This window comes from Pseudophryne corroboree, chromosome 3 (assembly GCF_028390025.1).
Source record: "Pseudophryne corroboree isolate aPseCor3 chromosome 3, aPseCor3.hap2, whole genome shotgun sequence".
Classification (NCBI taxonomy): domain Eukaryota; kingdom Metazoa; phylum Chordata; class Amphibia; order Anura; family Myobatrachidae; genus Pseudophryne; species Pseudophryne corroboree.
Window position 1 is genome coordinate 781329213 of NC_086446.1, and position 20752 is coordinate 781349964.

General features: G+C 50.5%; 1 protein-coding gene across 1 annotated transcript in view; it reads right to left on the reverse strand.

Moving 5' to 3' along the window:
* LOC135056883 (EF-hand calcium-binding domain-containing protein 6-like) overlaps window positions 1–20752 on the reverse strand; it is a 197959-nt gene that overhangs the window by 161580 nt on the left and 15627 nt on the right. The window contains exons 3-5 of the mRNA XM_063962626.1: window positions 1159–1259; window positions 746–823; window positions 175–348 (exon numbers count right to left, since the gene is read on the reverse strand). Coding sequence (XP_063818696.1) covers window positions 175–348; window positions 746–823; window positions 1159–1259 — 353 coding nt within the window. The remainder of the gene's footprint in view (window positions 1–174; window positions 349–745; window positions 824–1158; window positions 1260–20752) is intronic.

Sequence of the window (20752 nt, forward strand, 5' to 3'; positions counted from 1 at the left end):
GGATCATAACAAAGAGGGCTGAATGCATATAAGGAACATGAGGGGGTTATGGCTTATAAGGAGGAGGGGTGATGGCATATAGAGGGTATCTGGGGTCTCCTGAGCTTTGGCCACTTATCTCCTCAGCTTGTGGGTGATATATACAGTATGTCCCTGCAGTAAGCCTTAAATTACCTGTTATTAGCCATTTCCTTAAGCTCTAGGTGAACCTCACGCGCCGTCTTCAGAGCCACCTTCTGATTTCTCTTCACAGGATCCAGCCAGTCTGGTGGCTTTTTATTTTCCACAGGCTTGAAATGCTCGTAGAGTGCATCAAATGTAATGATTGGCTTTTCCTCCAGATGTAACCTGCGCAAAGATATAATGAAGACATTTCAGGGAAAGAAAATGCATGCAGTCATTGGGGGTGTGGCTGTGGTATGCGACATACACACCACATTTATGGGATGTCATTGAGGGGTGTGGCTATGTCAAGGCAGCCTATTTATTAATAATATCAATATGACCCAACATCTTGGACTCATAGCTTGGCCAACAGTTAGTGCTGAGTATACAGTATACAGTATATAAAACGACAGGAGTCCACACAAATGACAAGGCAGCACTCTTCTGGACTTCAAACAAATGTGAAATTTATTCCTTAAGAACTGACGTTTCAAGGCCCAAACTGCAGTCGAGATAATTCTAATAACTTTATATAGCGCTCTTTCTCCAATAGGACTCAAGATGTCTGGGTAGAGCTTACCTGTCCAGAAGGTGCTGGAATACCTGCTTGTTGATGAACTGGCCCAGAAAGCTGCTCAAGATGACCAGTAATTCACCCCTTAAAAAGAGAAGTAGATTTTGTGAAAACTGTTTGATGATCTGGCAACACTTGGGTAAGATGACAGGTTTTCAGGGATAGAGCGGGATGTATCAAGCCTTGGAGAGAGATAAAGTAGAGTAATTGCCCAAACATTGATGGTTCCTACTTAAAAGACATCAGCCAACACCCTAATTATAAAGGAAATACTTGTATATTTCCTAGGAAGTCTTTAACTAGTTGATGAAAATTGCATTAATCCACAGAATAGAACGTACCGTATGCTATTACATTGCAGTGTCAGCACATTTTGCCAGATGGCAAGACCCATTATACATACAGTAGGCTATAAATACCTCTTCACTCTCCCCCTGCCTTCTGGGTCATGGAACACAAAGAGACGCTTTAGGTCATAGAATCCACCTGAATTAATCTTCTCCAGCAGCTGGAATTCAAGCTGCAATAAGACCAGAGATCAATTATTTTCCTGTTTACGCATTAACACTTTACTTCTAATTCAAACCATGTTCTCTTTCTCTATGTGATTACATGGAGCAGGTTAGGTTTCGGTTGCGGGTGGAGGGTTAGGGTTAGGCTGCAGCCCGGGGAGGTTAAAGATAGGCTATAGGGAGGGATGGTTAGGGTTAGGCACCCCCAGGGAGGGTTAGGTTTAGACTGCAGGAAGGGGGGCATTAGGGAGAGCCACCACTGGGGAGGTTAGGGTTAGGCTGCGGGGAGGGTGGTTGGGATTAGGCACCCCCGGGAAAGGGTTAGGCTCCAATGGGGAGGTTAGGTCTAAGTTGTGGGGAGGTGTGGTTAGGGTTAGGCACCACTGGGGAGGTTAGGGTTAGGCTGTTGGGAGGGGTGGTTAGAGTTAGGCTGTGGGGAGGGGTTAGGGTTAGGCTCCGGGGGAAAGGGTTAGGTTTAGGCTGTGGAGAGGGTTAGGGTTAGCCATCACTGGGTAGGGTTAGGCTGCTGGTTGGGGGGGTAGGGTTAGGCTCCGGGGGGAAAGGTTAGGTTTAGCCTGCGATGGGATAGGGTTAGCCACCACTGGGGAGGGTTAGAGTTAGGCAGCTTGGGGGGGGGGGGGGGGGGGGGAACGGAGGAACGGGGGGAGGGTTAGGATGCAAACAGGGAGGGTTAGGGGTCCATTGGGGGAAGGTAAGTATACTTATCTTTACTGTCGGGATTTTGATCACCGGGATGCCGCGGTCGATATTCTGACCGCTGGCACCCCGCCAGCTGGGATATCCATCCCATGCCATTGGCAGAGCCTCTGCATTGTGCTGGCAGTATTGGGCTGAGGCAGAAAGAACGCAAATCAGCCGTAATAGCTCCTGCATTGTGTGCACAGATATGAATGTGTATATACACCCATATACTGACCCATACGTATATCTGCAGCCAGGCTGCCCTCATCAGACCACCTGGATACATAGCTACCTTCATTATCAGAGACCACTGGCACCAGCTCTGTCCCTAGTGCCAAAGATACCTCCTAAAATAGGTATTATAATGCCAACCAGGGCCGGACTGGCCATCTGGCAAATGCCAGAAGGGCCGATGGCCACGTGTGCCGGTCCAGCCGACCCACGCTTGTGTCACTGAGACACTCTGCTGCTCAGTCCAGCGGCAGCGTGTCTCAGCTGTCAGGAGAGGAGAGCGTGCCAGCATGTAGTGGACTTCAAAGAGCTTGCGGACCGGCAGCCAATCAGGAGCCGCCGCTGCCGGTCCGCAAGCTCTGATTGGCTCATGAACCGGTGGCTAGTTTGAAGTCCTACACGCCGGCGCCAGACATAGCCTCGCGCCCGCGCTCTGAGCTCTCCTCCTGACACCCTCACATCACAGCCGGAGGAGCAGCAGCAGAAGCAGCAGCAGCGGTAAGCAGCTGCAGCACTGCTGTGGGGGCAATTGTATACCTGGCACTGTGGGGGCAATTGGCTGGCACTGGGGGGCATTTGTATACTTGGCACTGTGGGGGCAATTGTTTACCTGGCACTGTGGGGGCAATTGTTTACCTGGCACTGTGGGGGCATTTGTATACCTGTCAGGTATACAATTGCCCCCACAGTGCCAGATCCACAATTGCCCCCACAGTGTCAGTTATTACCTGACACTGTGGGGGCATTTGTATACCTGGCACTGTGGGGGCATTTGTGGATCTGGCACTGTGGGGGCATTTGTATACCTGGCACTGTGGGGCATTTGTGGATCTGGCACTGTGGGGGCATTTGTATACCTGGCACTGTGGGGCATTTGTGGATCGGGCACTGTGGGGACATTTGTATACCTGGCACTGTGGGGGCATTTGTATACCTGGCACTGTGGGGGCATTTGTGGATCTGGCACTGTGGGGGCATTTGTATACCTGGCACTGTGGGGCATTTGTGGATCTGGCACTGTGGGGGCATTTGTGGATCTGGCACTGTGGGGGCATTTGTATACCTGGCACTGTGGGGCATTTGTGGATCAGGCACTGTAGGGGCATTTGTATACCTGGCACTGTGGGGGCATTTGTATACCTGGCACTGTGGGGGCAATTGTGGATCTGGCACTGCACTATTGGGGGCATATGTCTGTGTATCACGTCCCATTTTAATTGGCCACACCCATATTTTTGGCGCGCGCACACAGTACCTCTATGGGACACTCTGTCTGATTGGTCGCCGCTTAGCCCCGTCGGGAGTGCACACAGACGCTCTTATTCTAGTGAATGGGAAGCGTGCGTGTCCATGCCCCTTTTCTGGAGCGCGCGCGCTTAGTTACAACCTTTATTTTTCCATACCCCCACTTCAACATTTCCACTTCAACCAATGGTTGTGTGTATTTTATACAGAATGGTGTACACTTGTATGTTGTTATAATATTCATTATATTTGTAAGAGCATAGACTAAGAAGTAGGAGGAGTCGGGAATAGTAAGGGGAGGAGTCAGATGCTGACACCGAAGTGGGCCTGTGTGCTTCAAAAATGCCAGGGCCTATTTTTGGTCCCAGTCCGGCCCTGATGCCAACACACAAATCTGCACAGCCTCATCGCCCTCCGTGAATTTACCTGCGCCCGCACGTCCCATCACCACCGAGCTGCATCCCAACAGCCGCAAGCAGAAATGCTCATGACTCACGCCATCAGCCGCTGTTTGCATACACCCCATGCCGATATATGGTTAGTGCAAGAATACTCAAGACACAGCCACAAAAGTGACTTACCTCTGGATATTATAGCAATGTAAGGCATAAGCCGTAACATTGGAACTTGGATAATTTAGATAAGTTTGGCAGTGCCAAATCCATTCCAAAATAGTTTTACAAATCTCAAAGAATTTATTTTAAAAACTGCTCAGATCATTTCCCCCCCGTTGCTCCTGATCCCCTCAGACCCCGGCTGCCATATTGAATTGCCCTTTGCAGACCCCAGTTATTGTTTGAGATTGTGTAATCAGATTTCAAGCATAAAGGGTGCAGTGACTGTATTCCAGATTATGGAGAGCTTTTAATGTTGTTTCTTGAAAGTTTATGATAAATAGTGTTTAAGGGGGACATTTACTAAGCAGTGATAAGAGTGGAGAAGTGAGCAAGTGGAGAAGTTGCCCATGGCAACCAATCAGCACTGAGGTAACATCTATAATTTGCATACTATAAAATTATACAGAGCTGCTGATTGGTTTATGGGGCAACTTCTCCACTGGCTCACTTCTCCGCTCTTATCACTGCTTAGTAAATGTCCCCCTAAGTCTCTTGTTACCCATTGTTACTCAACTGCTTCAGGGCTATAACTGTGGCTTGTGGAGCATGAGAAATGATCTATGATGACACAGGCTCTCAAACTCGGTCCTCAGGACCCCACACAGTGCATGTTTTGCAGGTCACCTCACAAAATCGCAAGTGAAATAATTAACTCCACCTGTGGACCTTTTAAAATGTGTCAGTGAGTAATTAATACACCTGTGCACTTGCTGGGTTACCTGCAAAACATGCACTGTGTGGGGTCCTGAGGACCGAGTTTGAGAACCACTGATCTATGATGTATGAGGATCCGTAGACAGCAGCCCTCCAAACACCATACTTTCCAACTCTCCCTAATTGTCAGGGAGACTCCCCGACATAACAGCAATCTCCCCAACTCCCTTAAGAGTCTAGCAATCTCCCTGATTGCCCTTACCCCATACTTAACTACATTATAAATATCCTCAACACGAGATGCCCGGATAGGAGAAGCAGGTGGGTGGTGATGAGGGCAGGTTCGAGCAAATTGCATCATTAGGTCCCACCCCCTTACAGGGAAAATGACGCAATTGGCTCATATTTGCATATGGGCAGGACTAAAATGATGAAATTATAATATAATCGCGTAATTAGACCCCGCCCCCTCTGGCGGGTCCGTGGCTTTGACGTATTTATCATCAGATTCTGCCCACTTCACTTGGCCTTTAATAGGATTAACTGAGACTGGGCAGTCGGACTTAATCCCCTGCTGTAATGACTTAGGTGGTCATTTCGAGTTGATCGCTAGCTGAAAATGTTCGCTGCGCAGCGATGATGCAAAAAAATGGCACTTCTGCGCGTGCGTATGCTGCGCAATGCGCACGCGCGACGTACTTTCACAACAGCCGATGTAGTTTTACACAAGGTCTAGCGAAGCCGCAGAGTGATTGACATGAAGTGGGCGTTTCTGGGTGTCAACTGACCGTTTTCAGGGATCGCAAGTCAGAATCAGAATCGGAAGAAAAAATCTCACCGTGTGTACACACCCTAACTCTCTCTGCAAATGTTATATCTGGCCCACCTGCAGTGCACATGGGGGGTCATTCCGAGTTGATCGCTCGCTAGCAACTTTTTGCAGCGCTGCGATCAGGTTAAAACTAGAGATGTGCACCGGAAATTTTTCGGGTTTTGTGTTTTGGTTTTGGGTTCGGTTCCGAGGCCGTGTTTTGGGTTCGAACGCGTTTTGGCAAAACCTCACCGAATTTTTTTTGTCGGATTCGGGTGTGTTTTGGATTCGGGTGTTTTTTTCAAAAAACCCTAAAAAACAGCTTAAATCATAGAATTTGGGGGTCATTTTGATCCCAAAGTATTATTAACCTCAATAACCATAATTTCCACTCATTTTCAGTCTATTCTGAACACCTCACAATATTATTTTTAGTCCTAAAATTTGCACCGAGGTCGCTGGATGACTAAGCTCAGCGACCCAAGTGGCCGACACAAACACCTGGCCCATCTAGGAGTGGCACTGCAGTGTCACGCAGGATGGCCCTTCCAAAAAACACTCCCCAAACAGCACATGACGCAAAGAAAAAAAGAGGCGCAATGAGGTAGCTGTGTGACTAAGCTCAGCGACCCAAGTGGCCGACACAAACACTTGGCCCATCTAGGAGTGGCACTGCAGTGTCAGGCAGGATGGCCCTTCCAAAAAATACTCCCCAAACAGCACATGACGCAAAGAAGAAAAAAAAGAGGCACAATGAGGTAGCTGTGTGACTAAGCTCAGCGACCCTAGTGGCCGACACAAACACCTGGCCCATCTAGGAGTGGCACTGCAGTGTCAGGCAGGATGGCCCTTCCAAAAAACACTCCCCAAACAGCACATGACGCAAAGAAAAAAAGAGGCGCAATGAGGTAGCTGTGTGAGTAAGCTCAGCGACCCTAGTGGCCGACACAAACACCTGGCCCATCTAGGAGTGGCACTGCATTGTCACGCAGGATGGCCCTTCAAAAAAACACTCCCCAAACAGCACATGACGCAAAGAAAAAAAGAGGCGCAATGAGGTAGCTGTGTGAGTAAGCTAAGCGACCCTAGTGGCCGACACAAACACCTGGCCCATCTAGGAGTGGCACTGCAGTGTCACGCAGGATGGCCCTTCAAAAAAACACTCCCCAAACAGCACATGACGCAAAGAAAAAAAGAGGCGCAATGAGGTAGCTGTGTGACTAAGCTCAGCGACCCAAGTGGCCGACACAAACACCTGGCCCATCTAGGAGTGGCACTGCAGTGTCAGGCAGGCTGGCCCTTCCAAAAAACACTCCCCAAACAGCACATGACGCAAAGAAAAAAAGAGGCGCAATGAGGTAGCTGTGTGAGTAAGCTAAGCGACCCTAGTGGCCGACACAAACACCTGGCCCATCTAGGAGTGGCACTGCAGTGTCACGCAGGCTGGCCCTTCCAAAAAACACTCCCCAAACAGCACATGACGCAAAGAAAAATGAAAGAAAAAAGAGGTGCAAGATGGAATTGTCCTTGGGCCCTCCCACCCACCCTTATGTTGTATAAACAGGACATGCACACTTTAACCAACCCATCATTTCAGTGACAGGGTCTGCCACACGACTGTGACTGAAATGACGGGTTGGTTTGGACCCCCACCAAAAAAGAAGCAATTAATCTCTCCTTGCACAAACTGGCTCTACAGAGGCAAGATGTCCACCTCATCATCATCCTCCGATTCATCACCGTGTACATCCCCCTCCTCACAGATTATCAATTCGTCCCCACTGGAATCCACCATCACAGCTCCCTGTGTACTTTGTGGAGGCAATTGCTGCTGGTGAATGTCTCCATGGAGGAATTGATTATAATTCATTTTAATGAACATCATCTTCTCCACATTTTCTGGAAGTAACCTCGTACGCCGATTGCTGACAAGGTGAGCGGCGGCACTAAACACTCTTTCGGAGTACACACTTGTGGGAGGGCAACTTAGGTAGAATAAAGCCAGTTTGTGCAAGGGCCTCCAAATTGCCTCTTTTTCCTGCCAGTATACGTACGGACTGTCTGACGTGCCTACTTGGATGCGGTCACTCATATAATCCTCCACCATTCTTTCAATGGGGAGAGAATCATATGCAGTGACAGTAGACGACATGTCCGTAATCGTTGGCAGGTCCTTCAGTCCGGACCAGATGTCAGCATCAGCAGTCGCTCCAGACCGCCCTGCATCACCGCCAGCGGTTGGGCTCGGAATTCTGAGCCTTTTTCTCGCACCCCCAGTTGCGGGAGAATGTGAAGGAGGAGATGTTGACAGGTCGCGTTCCGCTTGACTTGACAATTTTCTCACCAGCAGTTCTTTGAACCCCTGCAGACTTGTGTCTGCCGGAAAGAGAGATCCAAGGTAGGTTTTAAATCTAGGATCGAGCACGGTGGCCAAAATGTAGTGCTCTGATTTCAACAGATTGACCACCCGTGAATCCTTGTTAAGCGAATTAAGGGCTCCATCCACAAGTCCCACATGCCTAGCGGAATCGCTCTGTGTTAGCTCCTCCTTCAATGTCTCCAGCTTCTTCTGCAAAAGCCTGATGAGGGGAATGACCTGACTCAGGCTGGCAGTGTCTGAACTGACTTCACGTGTGGCAAGTTCAAAAGGTTGCAGAACCTTGCACAACGTTGAAATCATTCTCCACTGCGCTTGAGACAGGTGCATTCCACCTCCTATATCGTGCTCAGTTGTATAGGCTTGAATGGCCTTTTGCTGCTCCTCCAACCTCTGAAGCATATAGAGGGTTGAATTCCACCTCGTTACCACTTCTTGCTTCAGATGATGGCAGGACAGGTTCAGGCGTTTTTGGTGTTGCTCCAGTCTTCTGTACGTGGTGCCTGTACGCCGAAAGTGTCCCGCAATTCTTCTGGCCACCGACAGCATCTCTTGCACGCCCCTCTCGTTTTTTAAATAATTCTGCACCACCAAATTCAAGGTATGTGCAAAACATGGGACGTGCTGGAATTTGCCCATATTTAATGCACACACAATATTGCTCGCGTTGTCTGATGCCACAAATCCACAGGAGAGTCCAATTGGGGTAAGCCATTCTGCGATGATCTTCCTCAGTTGCCGTAAGAGGTTTTTAGCTGTGTGCGTATTCTGGAAAGCGGTGATACAAAGCGTAATCCTGCCTAGGAAAGAGTTGGCGTTTGCGAGATGCTGCTACTGGTGCCGCCGCTGCTGTTCTTGCGGCGGGAGTCCATACATCTACCCAGTGGGCTGTCACAGTCATATAGTCCTGAGTCTGCCCTGCTCCACTTGTCCACATGTCCGTGGTTAAGTGGACATTGGGTACAACTGCATTTTTTAGGACACTGGTGAGTCTTTTTCTGAGGTCTGTGTACATTTTCGGTATCGCCTGCCTAGAGAAATGGAACCTAGATGGTATTTGGTACCGGGGACACAGTACCTCAAACAAGTCTATAGTTGGCTCTGCAGTAATGATGGATACCGGAACCACGTTTCTCACCGCCCAGGATGCCAAGGCCTCAGTTATCCGCTTTGCAGCAGGATGACTGCTGTGATATTTCATCTTCCTCGCAAAGGACTGTTGGACAGTCAATTGCTTGGTGGAAGTAGTAAAAGTGGTCTTACGACTTCCCCTCTGGGATGACCATCGACTCCCAGCAGCAACAACAGCAGCGCCAGCAGCAGTAGGCGTTACACGCAAGGATGCATCGGAGGAATCCCAGGCAGGAGAGGACTCGTCAGAATTGCCAGTGACATGGCCTGCAGGACTATTGGCATTCCTGGGGAAGGAGGAAATTGACACTGAGGGAGTTGGTGGGGTGGTTTGCGTGAGCTTGGTTACAAGAGGAAGGGATTTACTGGTCAGTGGACTGCTTCCGCTGTCGCCCAAAGTTTTTGAACTTGTCACTGACTTATGATGAATGCGCTGCAGGTGACGTATAAGTGAGGATGTTCCGAGGTGGTTAACGTCCTTACTCCTACTTATTACAGCTTGACAAAGGCAACACACGGCTTGACAAATGTTGTCCGCATTTCTGTTGAAATACTTCCACACCGAAGAGCTGATTTTTTTGGTATTTTCACCAGGCATGTCAATGGCCATATTCCTCCCACGGACAACAGGTGTCTCCCCGGGTGCCTGACTTAAACAAACCACCTCACCATCAGAATCCTCCTGGTCAATTTCCTCCCCAGCGCCAGCAACACCCATATCCTCCTCATCCTGGTGTACTTCAACACTGACATCTTCAATCTGACTATCAGGAACTGGACTGCGGGTGCTCCTTCCAGCACTTGCAGGGGGCGTGCAAATGGTGGAAGGCGCATGCTCTTCACGTCCAGTGTTGGGAAGGTCAGGCATCGCAACCGACACAATTGGACTCTCCTTGTGGATTTGTGATTTCGAAGAACGCACAGTTCTTTGCTGTGCTTTCGCCAGCTTAAGTCTTTTCATTTTTCTAGCGAGAGGCTGAGTGCTTCCATCCTCATGTGAAGCTGAACCACTAGCCATGAACATAGGCCAGGGCCTCAACCGTTCCTTGCCACTCCGTGTGGTAAATGGCATATTGGCAAGTTTACGCTTCTCCTCCGACGATTTTATTTTAGATTTTTGAGTCCTTTTTTTACTGATATTTGGTGTTTTGGATTTTACATGCTCTGTGCTATGACATTGGGCATCGGCCTTGGCAGACGACGTTGATGGCATTTCATCGTCTCGGCCATGACTAGTGGCAGCAGCTTCAGCACGAGGTGGAAGTCGATCTTGATCTTTCCCTATTTTTGGAACCTCAACATTTTTGTTCTCCATATTTTAATAGGCACAACTAAAAGGCACCTCAGGTAAACAATGGAGATGGATGGATACTAGTATACTTATGGATGACGAGTGACTGCCGACACAGAGGTAGCTACAGCCGTGGACTACCGTACTGCGTCTGCTAGTATAGACTGGATGATAATGATATAAAAAATATATATATATCACTACTGCAGGACAGGTATATATTATATAATGACGGACCTGCTGGACACTGTCAGCAGCAGACTCCTAAACTACTAGTATGAAGAAGATAGAAAAAAAAACCCCCACCACAGGTAGGTATACAATTATGGACGAGCACTGCCGACACAGAGGTAGCTACAGCCGTGGACTACCGTACTGCGTCTGCTAGTATAGACTGGATGATAATGATATAAAAAATATATATATATCACTACTGCAGGACAGGTATATATTATATAATGACGGACCTGCTGGACACTGTCAGCAGCAGACTCCTAAACTACTAGTATGAAGAAGATAGAAAAAAAAAACCCACCACAGGTAGGTATACAATTATGGACGAGCACTGCCGACACAGAGGTAGCTACAGCCGTGGACTACCGTACTGCGTCTGCTAGTATAGACTGGATGATAATGATATAAAAAATATATATATATCACTACTGCAGGACAGGTATATATTATATAATGACGGACCTGCTGGACACTGTCAGCAGCAGACTCCTAAACTACTAGTATGAAGAAGATAGAAAAAAAAAAAACCACCACAGGTAGGTATACAATTATGGACGAGCACTGCCGACACAGAGGTAGCTACAGCCGTGGACTACCGTACTGCGTCTGCTAGTATAGACTGGATGATAATGATATAAAAAATATATATATATCACTACTGCAGGACAGGTATATATTATATAATGACGGACCTGCTGGACACTGTCAGCAGCAGACTCCTAAACTACTAGTATGAAGAAGATAGAAAAAAAAAACCCACCACAGGTAGGTATACAATTATGGACGAGCACTGCCGACACAGAGGTAGCTACAGCCGTGGACTACCGTACTGCGTCTGCTAGTATAGACTGGATGATAATGATATAAAAAATATATATATATCACTACTGCAGGACAGGTATATATTATATAATGACGGACCTGCTGGACACTGTCAGCAGCAGACTCCTAAACTACTAGTATGAAGAAGATAGAAAAAAAAAACCCACCACAGGTAGGTATACAATTATGGACGAGCACTGCCGACACAGAGGTAGCTACAGCCGTGGACTACCGTACTGCGTCTGCTAGTATAGACTGGATGATAATGATATAAAAAATATATATATATATCACTACTGCAGGACAGGTATATATTATATAATGACGGACCTGCTGGACACTCTCAGCAGCAGACTCCTAAACTACTAGTATGAAGAAGATAGAAAAAAAAAACCCCACCACAGGTAGGTATACAATTATGGACGAGCACTGCCGACACAGAGGTAGCTACAGCCGTGGACTACCGTACTGCGTCTGCTAGTATAGACTGGATGATAATGATATAAAAAATATATATATATCACTACTGCAGGTATATATTATAATATAATGAATGACGGACCTGCTGGACACTGTCTGTCAGCAGAATGCGTTTATAGAATAAAAAAAAAAAACACCACACGAGTGTTTAACTTTTTCAGGCAGACAATATACTGGTGGTCACTGGTCAGTCACACTGGCAGCAAAAGTGTGCACTGTTATGTACTCCTGCTATAACTGCTCCCCAGTCTCCCCCACAATTAAGCTGTGTGAGCAGTGAGCACTCAGCACAGTCAGATATACATAGATGATATTATCATGCAGCACACTGAGGCTGAGCACAGATATGGTATGTGACTGTGTATCGTTTTTTTTCAGGCAGAGAACGGATTTTAAATAATAAATAAAACTGGTGGTCACTAGTATAACTATCAGCAAAACTCTGCACTCTCTGAGTACTCCTAATGCTCCCCAAAATTACTAAAATTAAATTACTAGTAAATCAAGTGTCTCACTCTCTATCTAAACGGAGAGGACGCCAGCCACGTCCTCTCCCTATCAATCTCAATGCACGTGTGAAAATGGCGGCGACGCGCGGCTCCTTATATAGAATCCGAGTCTCGCGATAGAATACGAGCCTCGCGAGAATCCGACAGCGGGATGATGACGTTCGGGCGCGCTCGGGTTAGCCGAGCAAGGCGGGAAGATCCGAGTCTGCCTCGGACCCGTGTAAAAAGGCTGAAGTTCGGGGGGGTTCGGATTCCGAGGAACCGAACCCGCTCATCTCTAGTTAAAACTCGGCAAAACTGCGCATGCGTATACACCGCAATGCGCAGGCGCGTCGTACGGGTACAAAGAGGATCGGTGCTGGGCGATGGATTTAACGAAGAATCCATTTGCACAGCCGATCGCAAGGTGATTGACAGAGAGAGTGCGTTTATGGGTGTCAACTGACCATTTTCAGGACCGGACAGGCTGAAGTGATCGCAGCGGCTGAGTAAGTTCAGACCTACTCAGAAACTGCACAAACTGTTTTTATACCGCTCAGCTCCAAAGGCGTTCGCACACTTGCAAAGCGAAAATACACTCCCCTATAGGCGGCGACAATCTGATCACAGCGCTGCAAAAAAGCTAGCGAGCAATCAACTCGGAATGACCCCGATAGACTCTCTTGAATGTGAGAATATGGGCTCATCACTCTCAGAACTCAGCATATTTGAAATACTTTATATTGAACAGTGTTATAGATTAAACAGAAGCGCCCAGAGGGAGAGAGAATTGACTAACATAGGAGAGGAATGGGTTAAACATCCTGTGAGGGGTGGACCTAGCTGTGAGGTAGTACAGCCTTAGGAAAGGGGGAGGGTTAAGGTATATATAGGCTGGAGTGGCCATTTTAGGTCTCTTTGCTTGCTGAAATTTCTTGTGAGTACTGCTTGGCAGATTTTCATTTAAATTCATTCGAATTTAATTTCATTCGTTTAAATTTACAAGTTTATTTAACTTGAAAGCATGGCCTCCAGCCGCCCACGCCGGTTCGCTGGCGCCCCAGCCCGTTACCTGTCTGGTGAGGCTGGCCCCGGGGCAGGGGTGCCCGGCTCCGATGTGGCCATTTCTTCCCCTGGGGCCCCTCTGAGAGCTAGGGGTACGGAGCGTAGAACCCGCTCCGCTGGGGAGATGGATGGGTCCCCCTCTACGAGAGGGCGCACTCGGCGGTCCAGGGCGGCTGGGCAGTCTGGCCACACGGAGTGGGGCGACCAACAGCCCTCACCTCCGGGGTCGGCCAGGGGTGCCGGGTACACGGGCGCTTGCGGGCGCGCGTCGGCGCGCCCTGCCGGGCGCCTTTCGGCATCCGCTCTGGTAGCTCCCGCACCCGCTCTCTTGCCGGGGCCGGGTAGAGGCCTCAGGCGGGGGGCGGGAACTGGTCGGGAGAACGCTACGATCCGGGCTGGGCCTGTTGCGGTGCCCAGCACGCGATCGACCAGGAGCCTGGGCCTGCCGGCGGGTGCTCTGGGAGAGACCGCAGCTGTGGGCGCTCAGGCAGCAAGTGGTGGGGCGCGCGCACAGCGTGCGCGCGCGCCCACACGAGGCTCTGGCGGCGTCTCTCGCGCACGAGTGCGCGCAGCGGCGCCGCAGCCCTCCGTGTCCCCCCAGCCCTCTTCGTTACGGCCGGAGTCCGGCGCGACGAGGGGGGGGAGGAGGCCTGGCAGGGATCAACCAGGTAGTGGGGTGATCTATAACAGTGGTGCTGGGGACCCAGTACCACGGGCAATTATTTCCTCACGGCGCGGGGCCAACCCTGCTGGCGGTGCTGGCTCCGTCAGGCGGGGGGTGGGCCTCAGTGAGGGGTTAGAGCAGAGGTCAGGCATCACTCCAGGGGGGCGGGGTGGGTCCGGAAGTATACCCATTTTTAGAGACCCTGGCGTTATTTGCCCCCCCCCCCCCGGGGCCGGCCTGGCCGCGGGCCAGATGGGTCTGGGTTGCCTATGCCCAGCGGTGGCTCTAATCGCCGCGTGCCCCCGGCAAGGCAGTCATCAGGTGACGACGCGGCGTTACAAGGTCACGCTGAACCGCCCGGGGCGTTCGCGGCGGCCCTTGCCACGGTGGTGGCGGCATTGGGTCCGCTCGCCGCGGCCCCGGAGCTCGAGGGCGGGTCCAGGGAGGCGGCGGACGGCGCGGGCGCAGGTGCCTTTTCAGCCGCCCAGAGGGTTGCACGCGCGTGCCGGGAGCTGGGGGCGGCCGCAGCGCAGCTGCATTTACAGCCAAGGCGGGACGAGAGTTTGCAGTCACCTCGCACGCCGGCCTTAGGTCGGGCTGGGCGCACGCCATTTTTGTTGTCCGGGTCCCCTCCCCCTTTTCTGCCCACAGATGTTCAAGCGGATGCAAGGGTGTCGGAATCGGAGGACGAGGATGTTACATATGTCGCGACTGAGGAGTCTGGATCTGACCAATCTACGGCTTCAGGTGAGGCGGAGCAATGGGGGTCGGTTTCTAGTACGCCCTCGGGTTCGCGCAGCTCTTCCCCTTCCTCCTCCTCTTCCTCTTCTTCCTCTGCTTCCTCCTCTTCCCTTTCTTCGGCAAAGTCCGACGTCAGTAGTGCGACAAAGGCGAAGAAAAGGGCGATTAAATACGCCAAGAAGGCGGCTGGGCAACAGGAGAGGCGTAAGAGGCGAAGGCGGCTTAGCAAAGAATCTCGCAAGGCCAGGAAGCGACGCGACTTGCCAGGCATGGTCCGCTGCGAATATACCGCTGTCATGCGGGGGCTTAGGGATAGCTGCAGCAAGAGTATTCGCAGGGGGGACTACGTAGATGTCTTCGTCTTGACTAAAGACGCTAAAAAAGAGTTTAAGGCGGCAACCGCTAAGAAGGGCATAGGGGCCGAGGCGTTCCGCACGTTTGATAACTGGCTGGCGGGGTTTTGGGTTTTCGCGGCTTGCTACCTTGAAGACAGGCCAGACGAACATATGAATGTCATTCGGTACCTGCATCTCGTGCACGATATGCAACGCACGTCGGCGGGTGACGAATGGCGTAGGTATGATGAGGAATTCAGAGAGAAGCAGGACGGGTTACACGTTATGGACTTCGGTTTCAAGGACGTGGAGGTATGGCTTAAGGTCACCAGGGCCTCGCAGCAGGCCAAGGAGCCCCGGAGCGCAGGGGCGGACGGACACCGTGCTGGGCCGTCCGCCCATGCGCCCGGCGCGGACGGCGGGTCGGCCAAGCCGGGTAAGTCGGCCGTCCGGGCTGGGAAACAGCCCGCAACGAAAGGATTATGTTTCGCGTTTAACAACGCTGCATGTTCCTACGGCAAGCAGTGTCGGTTCCGTCACGCTTGCCTCCATTGCGGGGGTTCCCACCCTGCCTCCTCCTGCTTCAAGAATACTCGGCAGGGTCCCCGTTCTAAGCAATCCTACTCGAGAGGGGCACCCGGCGGGGGCGCCCCACAGGGCGCCAACGCCAATTAGGTTAAAGGCTATGAGTAAATGGTTGGATTGGTATCCGAATAGGGAGGATGCCAGGTTTTTATACGAAGGTTTTAGTTTTGGTTTCCGCTTGCCTGTTGCGAGCGATGTTACAGTTCGGGCACAGAGGAACCTCCAGTCTGCTCGGGCCTTGCCTTTAGTGTTGCGGGAAAAGGTCGATAAGGAGGTCAGGCTGGGCAGGATGGAGGGGCCGTTTGCAACACCCCCAGTGGCGGGTCTCGTCATCTCCCCGGTGGGGGTGGTCCCCAAGAAAACACCCGGTTCCTTCCGACTGATCCAACACCTTTCCTACCCAGCGGGGTCCTCGGTCAACGACGCTATACCTCCGGGTCATTGCTCGGTAGTGTATCAGTCATTTGACGAGGCGCTTAATTTGGTCCGCAGCTACGGCGCTGGGGCCCTCATAGCAAAGATTGACGTCGAATCCGCTTTTCGGTTGCTACCCCTCCATCCGGACTCATTCCGTTTTATGGGTTTCCGGATTGGATCGGAATATTTCATTGACAAATGTTTGCCGATGGGATGTTCTGTTTCATGCTCGTATTTTGAACGTTTTAGCACCTTCCTGCATTGGTGCGTGGAGTCTTCGTCGGGTGGGCACGGGGTTGCCCACTACCTCGACGATTTCCTTTGTACAGGGCCGGCGGATTCGCCACGGTGCGGCAACTTGCTTTTCAGTATACGAGCTTTGTTTTGTCACTTCGGAGTGCCAGTGGCCGAGGACAAAACGGAGGGACCGGTGTCTTGCCTCTCATTTCTGGGAATCGAGATCGACACGGTGGCAGGCGAATGTCGCCTTCCTTTGGACAAAGTGGCTAAGCTTCGCGAAGCCATTGGCCAATTCATGGGTTCGCGCAAGGTTAAGCTGCGGCAGGCACAATCCTTGCTGGGCATGTTTAACTTTGCTTGTCGGGTCATCCCGATGGGCAGGGTTTTCTGCCGGAAGTTAGAAAGAGCGACCGCGGGGTGTGCTAGGCCGCACCACTTTGTACGCTTGCCCGCTGAGTTAAAAAGGGATCTGGCTGTATGGGCCTCGTTCCTGGAGGATTTCAACGGTGTGCGCATATGGCAGGCACCAACGGTCGACAGCGCCAGATTGCAGCTTTTCACCGACGCGGCAGGAGCCTCCGGTTTTGGTTGCTATCTTGAGGGATCTTGGTGCGCGGCATCATGGCCGGCGGGCTGGCACCAGGCGGGTTTGACTAAGGACCTTCTGCTCCTGGAACTCTTTCCCATCATGGTTGCGCTGGAAATCTGGGGCGAGCGGCTAGCGCATCGCCGCATCCTGTTCAGATGCGACAATCTGGGCGTGGTGCACGCGATTAACAACCAGAGGGCAAAATCGCTGGTAGTGCTTCGGGTGCTAGGGCAGTTGCTGCTTACTTGCCTGCGCAGGAACGTGTGGTTCCGGGCACAACACGTACCGGGTTTAGAGAATGGGGTCGCTGACGCGCTATCACGAGGGCAATGGGAGAGGTTTTACTGGTTGGCTCCTGAAGCCGAGGAACAAGGTTTTCATTGTCCCGGTTATGTCTGGCAGGTCATCGAGCCGGACTGGAAGGTCTAGCACTACGTTCGGTAGCGCCATCCACGCTTAAGGCTTACAAGCAGGCCTGGGGCGAATGGGAAGAATTTGCTAGAGGACGGAAGCAACGAGGTAAGAGCGGGCATCGGATGATGCTTTCTTTTATTTGGCAGCTTTATGTTTCGGGTAGGTCTAGAGCGGTGGTGTCCCGGTACTTGGCTGGCATTGCATTCTTCTGCAGAATTAAGGGTGTTCCCGATTTGACGAAAAGTGGCATTCTGCTTAAGGCTATGAAAGGATAAGCGCGCGTGGCGCCTACGCCGCCTGACAGAAGGCGGCCCATTGATGCGGCGTTGCTGCCAGGCATCATTGGGTCGGTTGGAGCCATCGCATCATCTATGTTTGAATCGCTGCTTTTTAGATTGGCGTTCTCTATGGCTTACCACGGCGCCTTTAGGATATCGGAGTTGGTAGCGCCTTCTAAGCAAACTGATTCGCGCATGCTAGTAGAGGACGTAGTGGTGAGTGGGAGGTCCTTGCTGTGCAGATTGCGACGCTCTAAGACGGACCAGGTGGGGAAGGGCCGATGGGTCACCCTGGTTCCGGCACTTGAGGAGAGCATATGCCCAGTACGGTTGGCAGTACAATATGAGGCAGTGAGGCCCGACTGTCGGGGGTCGTGGTTGCTGCACTATGACGGGCTGCCAGTAACGAAGTTCCAATTTCGGTGGATGATGGGTCGCTGTCTGACGAGCATGGGCCTTTCCCCCTCCCACTTCGGTACACACTCCTTCCGCATTGGGGCTGCTACGGCGGCAGCGGCCGCGGGTTTTTCGGGAGCCCAAATCCAGGCGGTGGGACGATGGAAGTCGTCCTGTTATAAGCGGTACATTCGCCCCGTCGCCTGAGATACTTTGCTTAAGCGTAGCTTGCATCAATAAGTTAGAGTAAGATAATGTTTTGCTTGGTGTTATGCATATGTTATGTTCGCTGTATGTTGGTTCGTTTACCCGTGTGTGATCCTACTCAGGGATTAGCCACTTGCCGCTGCGGGCGTGAGCCGGCAGCGGGGGTCTGGAGTTATTTTGCGATTTTTGCCTGACTTGACGGACTGAATTCTAATCTTTAATTCGGCTAATCTGTTCTAATCAAAGTCCCTCAGCAGGTTTTTATGCTTTCACCTCCAGCTGAGTTATTTCATGTTTTACCCCTTTTTATACCCCCCCCCCCCTTGTTAATTTCGTTTTGATTCTTTTGCCTTTCCCTTAATGTCTTAATGCTTTTACTTCAAATTGGCTAGGAGCTCGGGAGATCGGCTAGGCCGTGACTACTGCGACATTAGGAAACAATAAAAAAAAAAATTTCTTTTGGCAGATCCTTCAGGTTAACATAATACATGCTAGGGCGTAGAATTATAGTAACACATTTTACCCCTTTTTCCTTCCATTCAGGTTGTTTCGCTGATGGCTTGTCCGTTTGGGTGGTCGGCCACTCGTATGTCTTCTGGGCAGCAAGGTTTTTGGCCTCTGATACTTCTCAGAGGTTTCCTAGAGGTCAGGGAATCAGATGGCTTGGTTGGCGAGGTATGATGTGGACAGATCTATTGAGTAGACTAGTCAGTCAGGCCAGGAAGCATGGAGTTCCCAAGGTTTTGGTTGTCCACTTAGGTGGCAACGACCTAGGGAAGAGGACTTCCTTGGAGCTACGGTGGGCCATGATACAAGATCTGGCAAAGGTGGCCGCAGCATGGACCAATTGTATATTGGTATTTTCCCTGATGGTGCCAAGGTTGAGTTGGCGAGGTGTGGAGGACGGACGCGTAATAGATGAGGCCAGGATAAAGGTGAATGGGGCGGTGGCGAAGTGGGTCTTGGCCCACGGAGGTAAAGTCGTTCGCCACCCTAAGATTCGGTTCCGAGACAAACACCTTTTTCGGCCTGATGGTGTGCATCTATCCAATGAGGGGATGATGTTTTTCCTGGAGGATCTGTTCCTAGTGTTGCAGGAGTTAGGGTAGTTTATGGTGGCGGTGCGAGGACTCTGGGATGGAGTCCTTCGCTGTTGGCGGAAAAGAACGGCAGTTTGTAGTTGTATGGTTTTTTATAGGTAGTAAGTTTCAGTGTTATATGGTTTAGGTGCACTCACCTCCATCGACTTAATGGCCGCTCGACCACCCATCCGGGAGGCAGCGGCAGGGCACCCAGGAGCGGTGGGAAGTCACTGTGGGGGTTGTGTTGACACCTATTACCGGTTTGGATAGGGTGCTGGACGGTTCCGGTCAGTTTACCAATTTAAGTTTACCAATAGTTTAATAGAGCCGTTCTTTTTTCTGCCACCATTATGCCGGCTGATTCGGCATCTTAACAAAATTTTCCCAATTACAGGTTTTGCTATGGTTAGGGTCAAATAAATAGCTAGCAATTTTTCTGCCAAAATCATGTCTCCGTGTCTTTATTTACTGGTATAGAAGGTAACTAAGGTTTACTTCAATAAAAGGGGTCCACCAAATATCACTAGGATGTTTAGGAGAGAGAATTGACTAACATAGGAGAGGAATGGGTTAAACATCCTGTGAGGGGTGGACCTAGCTGTGAGGTAGTACAGCCTTAGGAAAGGGGGAGGGTTAAGGTATATATAGGCTGGAGTGGCCATTTTAGGTCTCTTTGCTTGCTGAAATTTCTTCCCGCCCTCCCGCCCTAAGGGTAGAGGTTGTTTTGTTTGACGCGGAGTGCATTGGCGGTTAATTGATTAGCTGTTTTCATTCGTTGGCTATTTATAGGCGGAAAAGAACGGCAGTTTGTAGTTGTATGGTTTTTTATAGGTAGTAAGTTTCAGTGTTATATGGTTTAGGTGCACTCACCTCCATCGACTTAATGGCCGCTCGACCACCCATCCGGGAGGCAGCGGCAGGGCACCCAGGAGCGGTGGGAAGTCACTGTGGGGGTTGTGTTGACACCTATTACCGGTTTGGATAGGGTGCTGGACGGTTCCGGTCAGTTTACCAATTTAAGTTTACCAATAGTTTAATAGAGCCGTTCTTTTTTCTGCCACCATTATGCCGGCTGATTCGGCATCTTAACAAAATTTTCCCAATTACAGGTTTTGCTATGGTTAGGGTCAAATAAATAGCTAGCAATTTTTCTGCCAAAATCATGTCTCCGTGTCTTTATTTACTGGTATAGAAGGTAACTAAGGTTTACTTCAATAAAAGGGGTCCACCAAATATCACTAGGATGTTTAGAGTTACTGAATGTCAGACAAAGTGAATAATACTTGGCCATGGTAAAAAGGCTAGATTGGCCTGAGCAACATATATGCGATCCAGCCAGGATTTCCCACAGTGACCTATTTTAAAAGTCTCAGACATAACAGCCAGGCAGCGAACATCTTTCTAT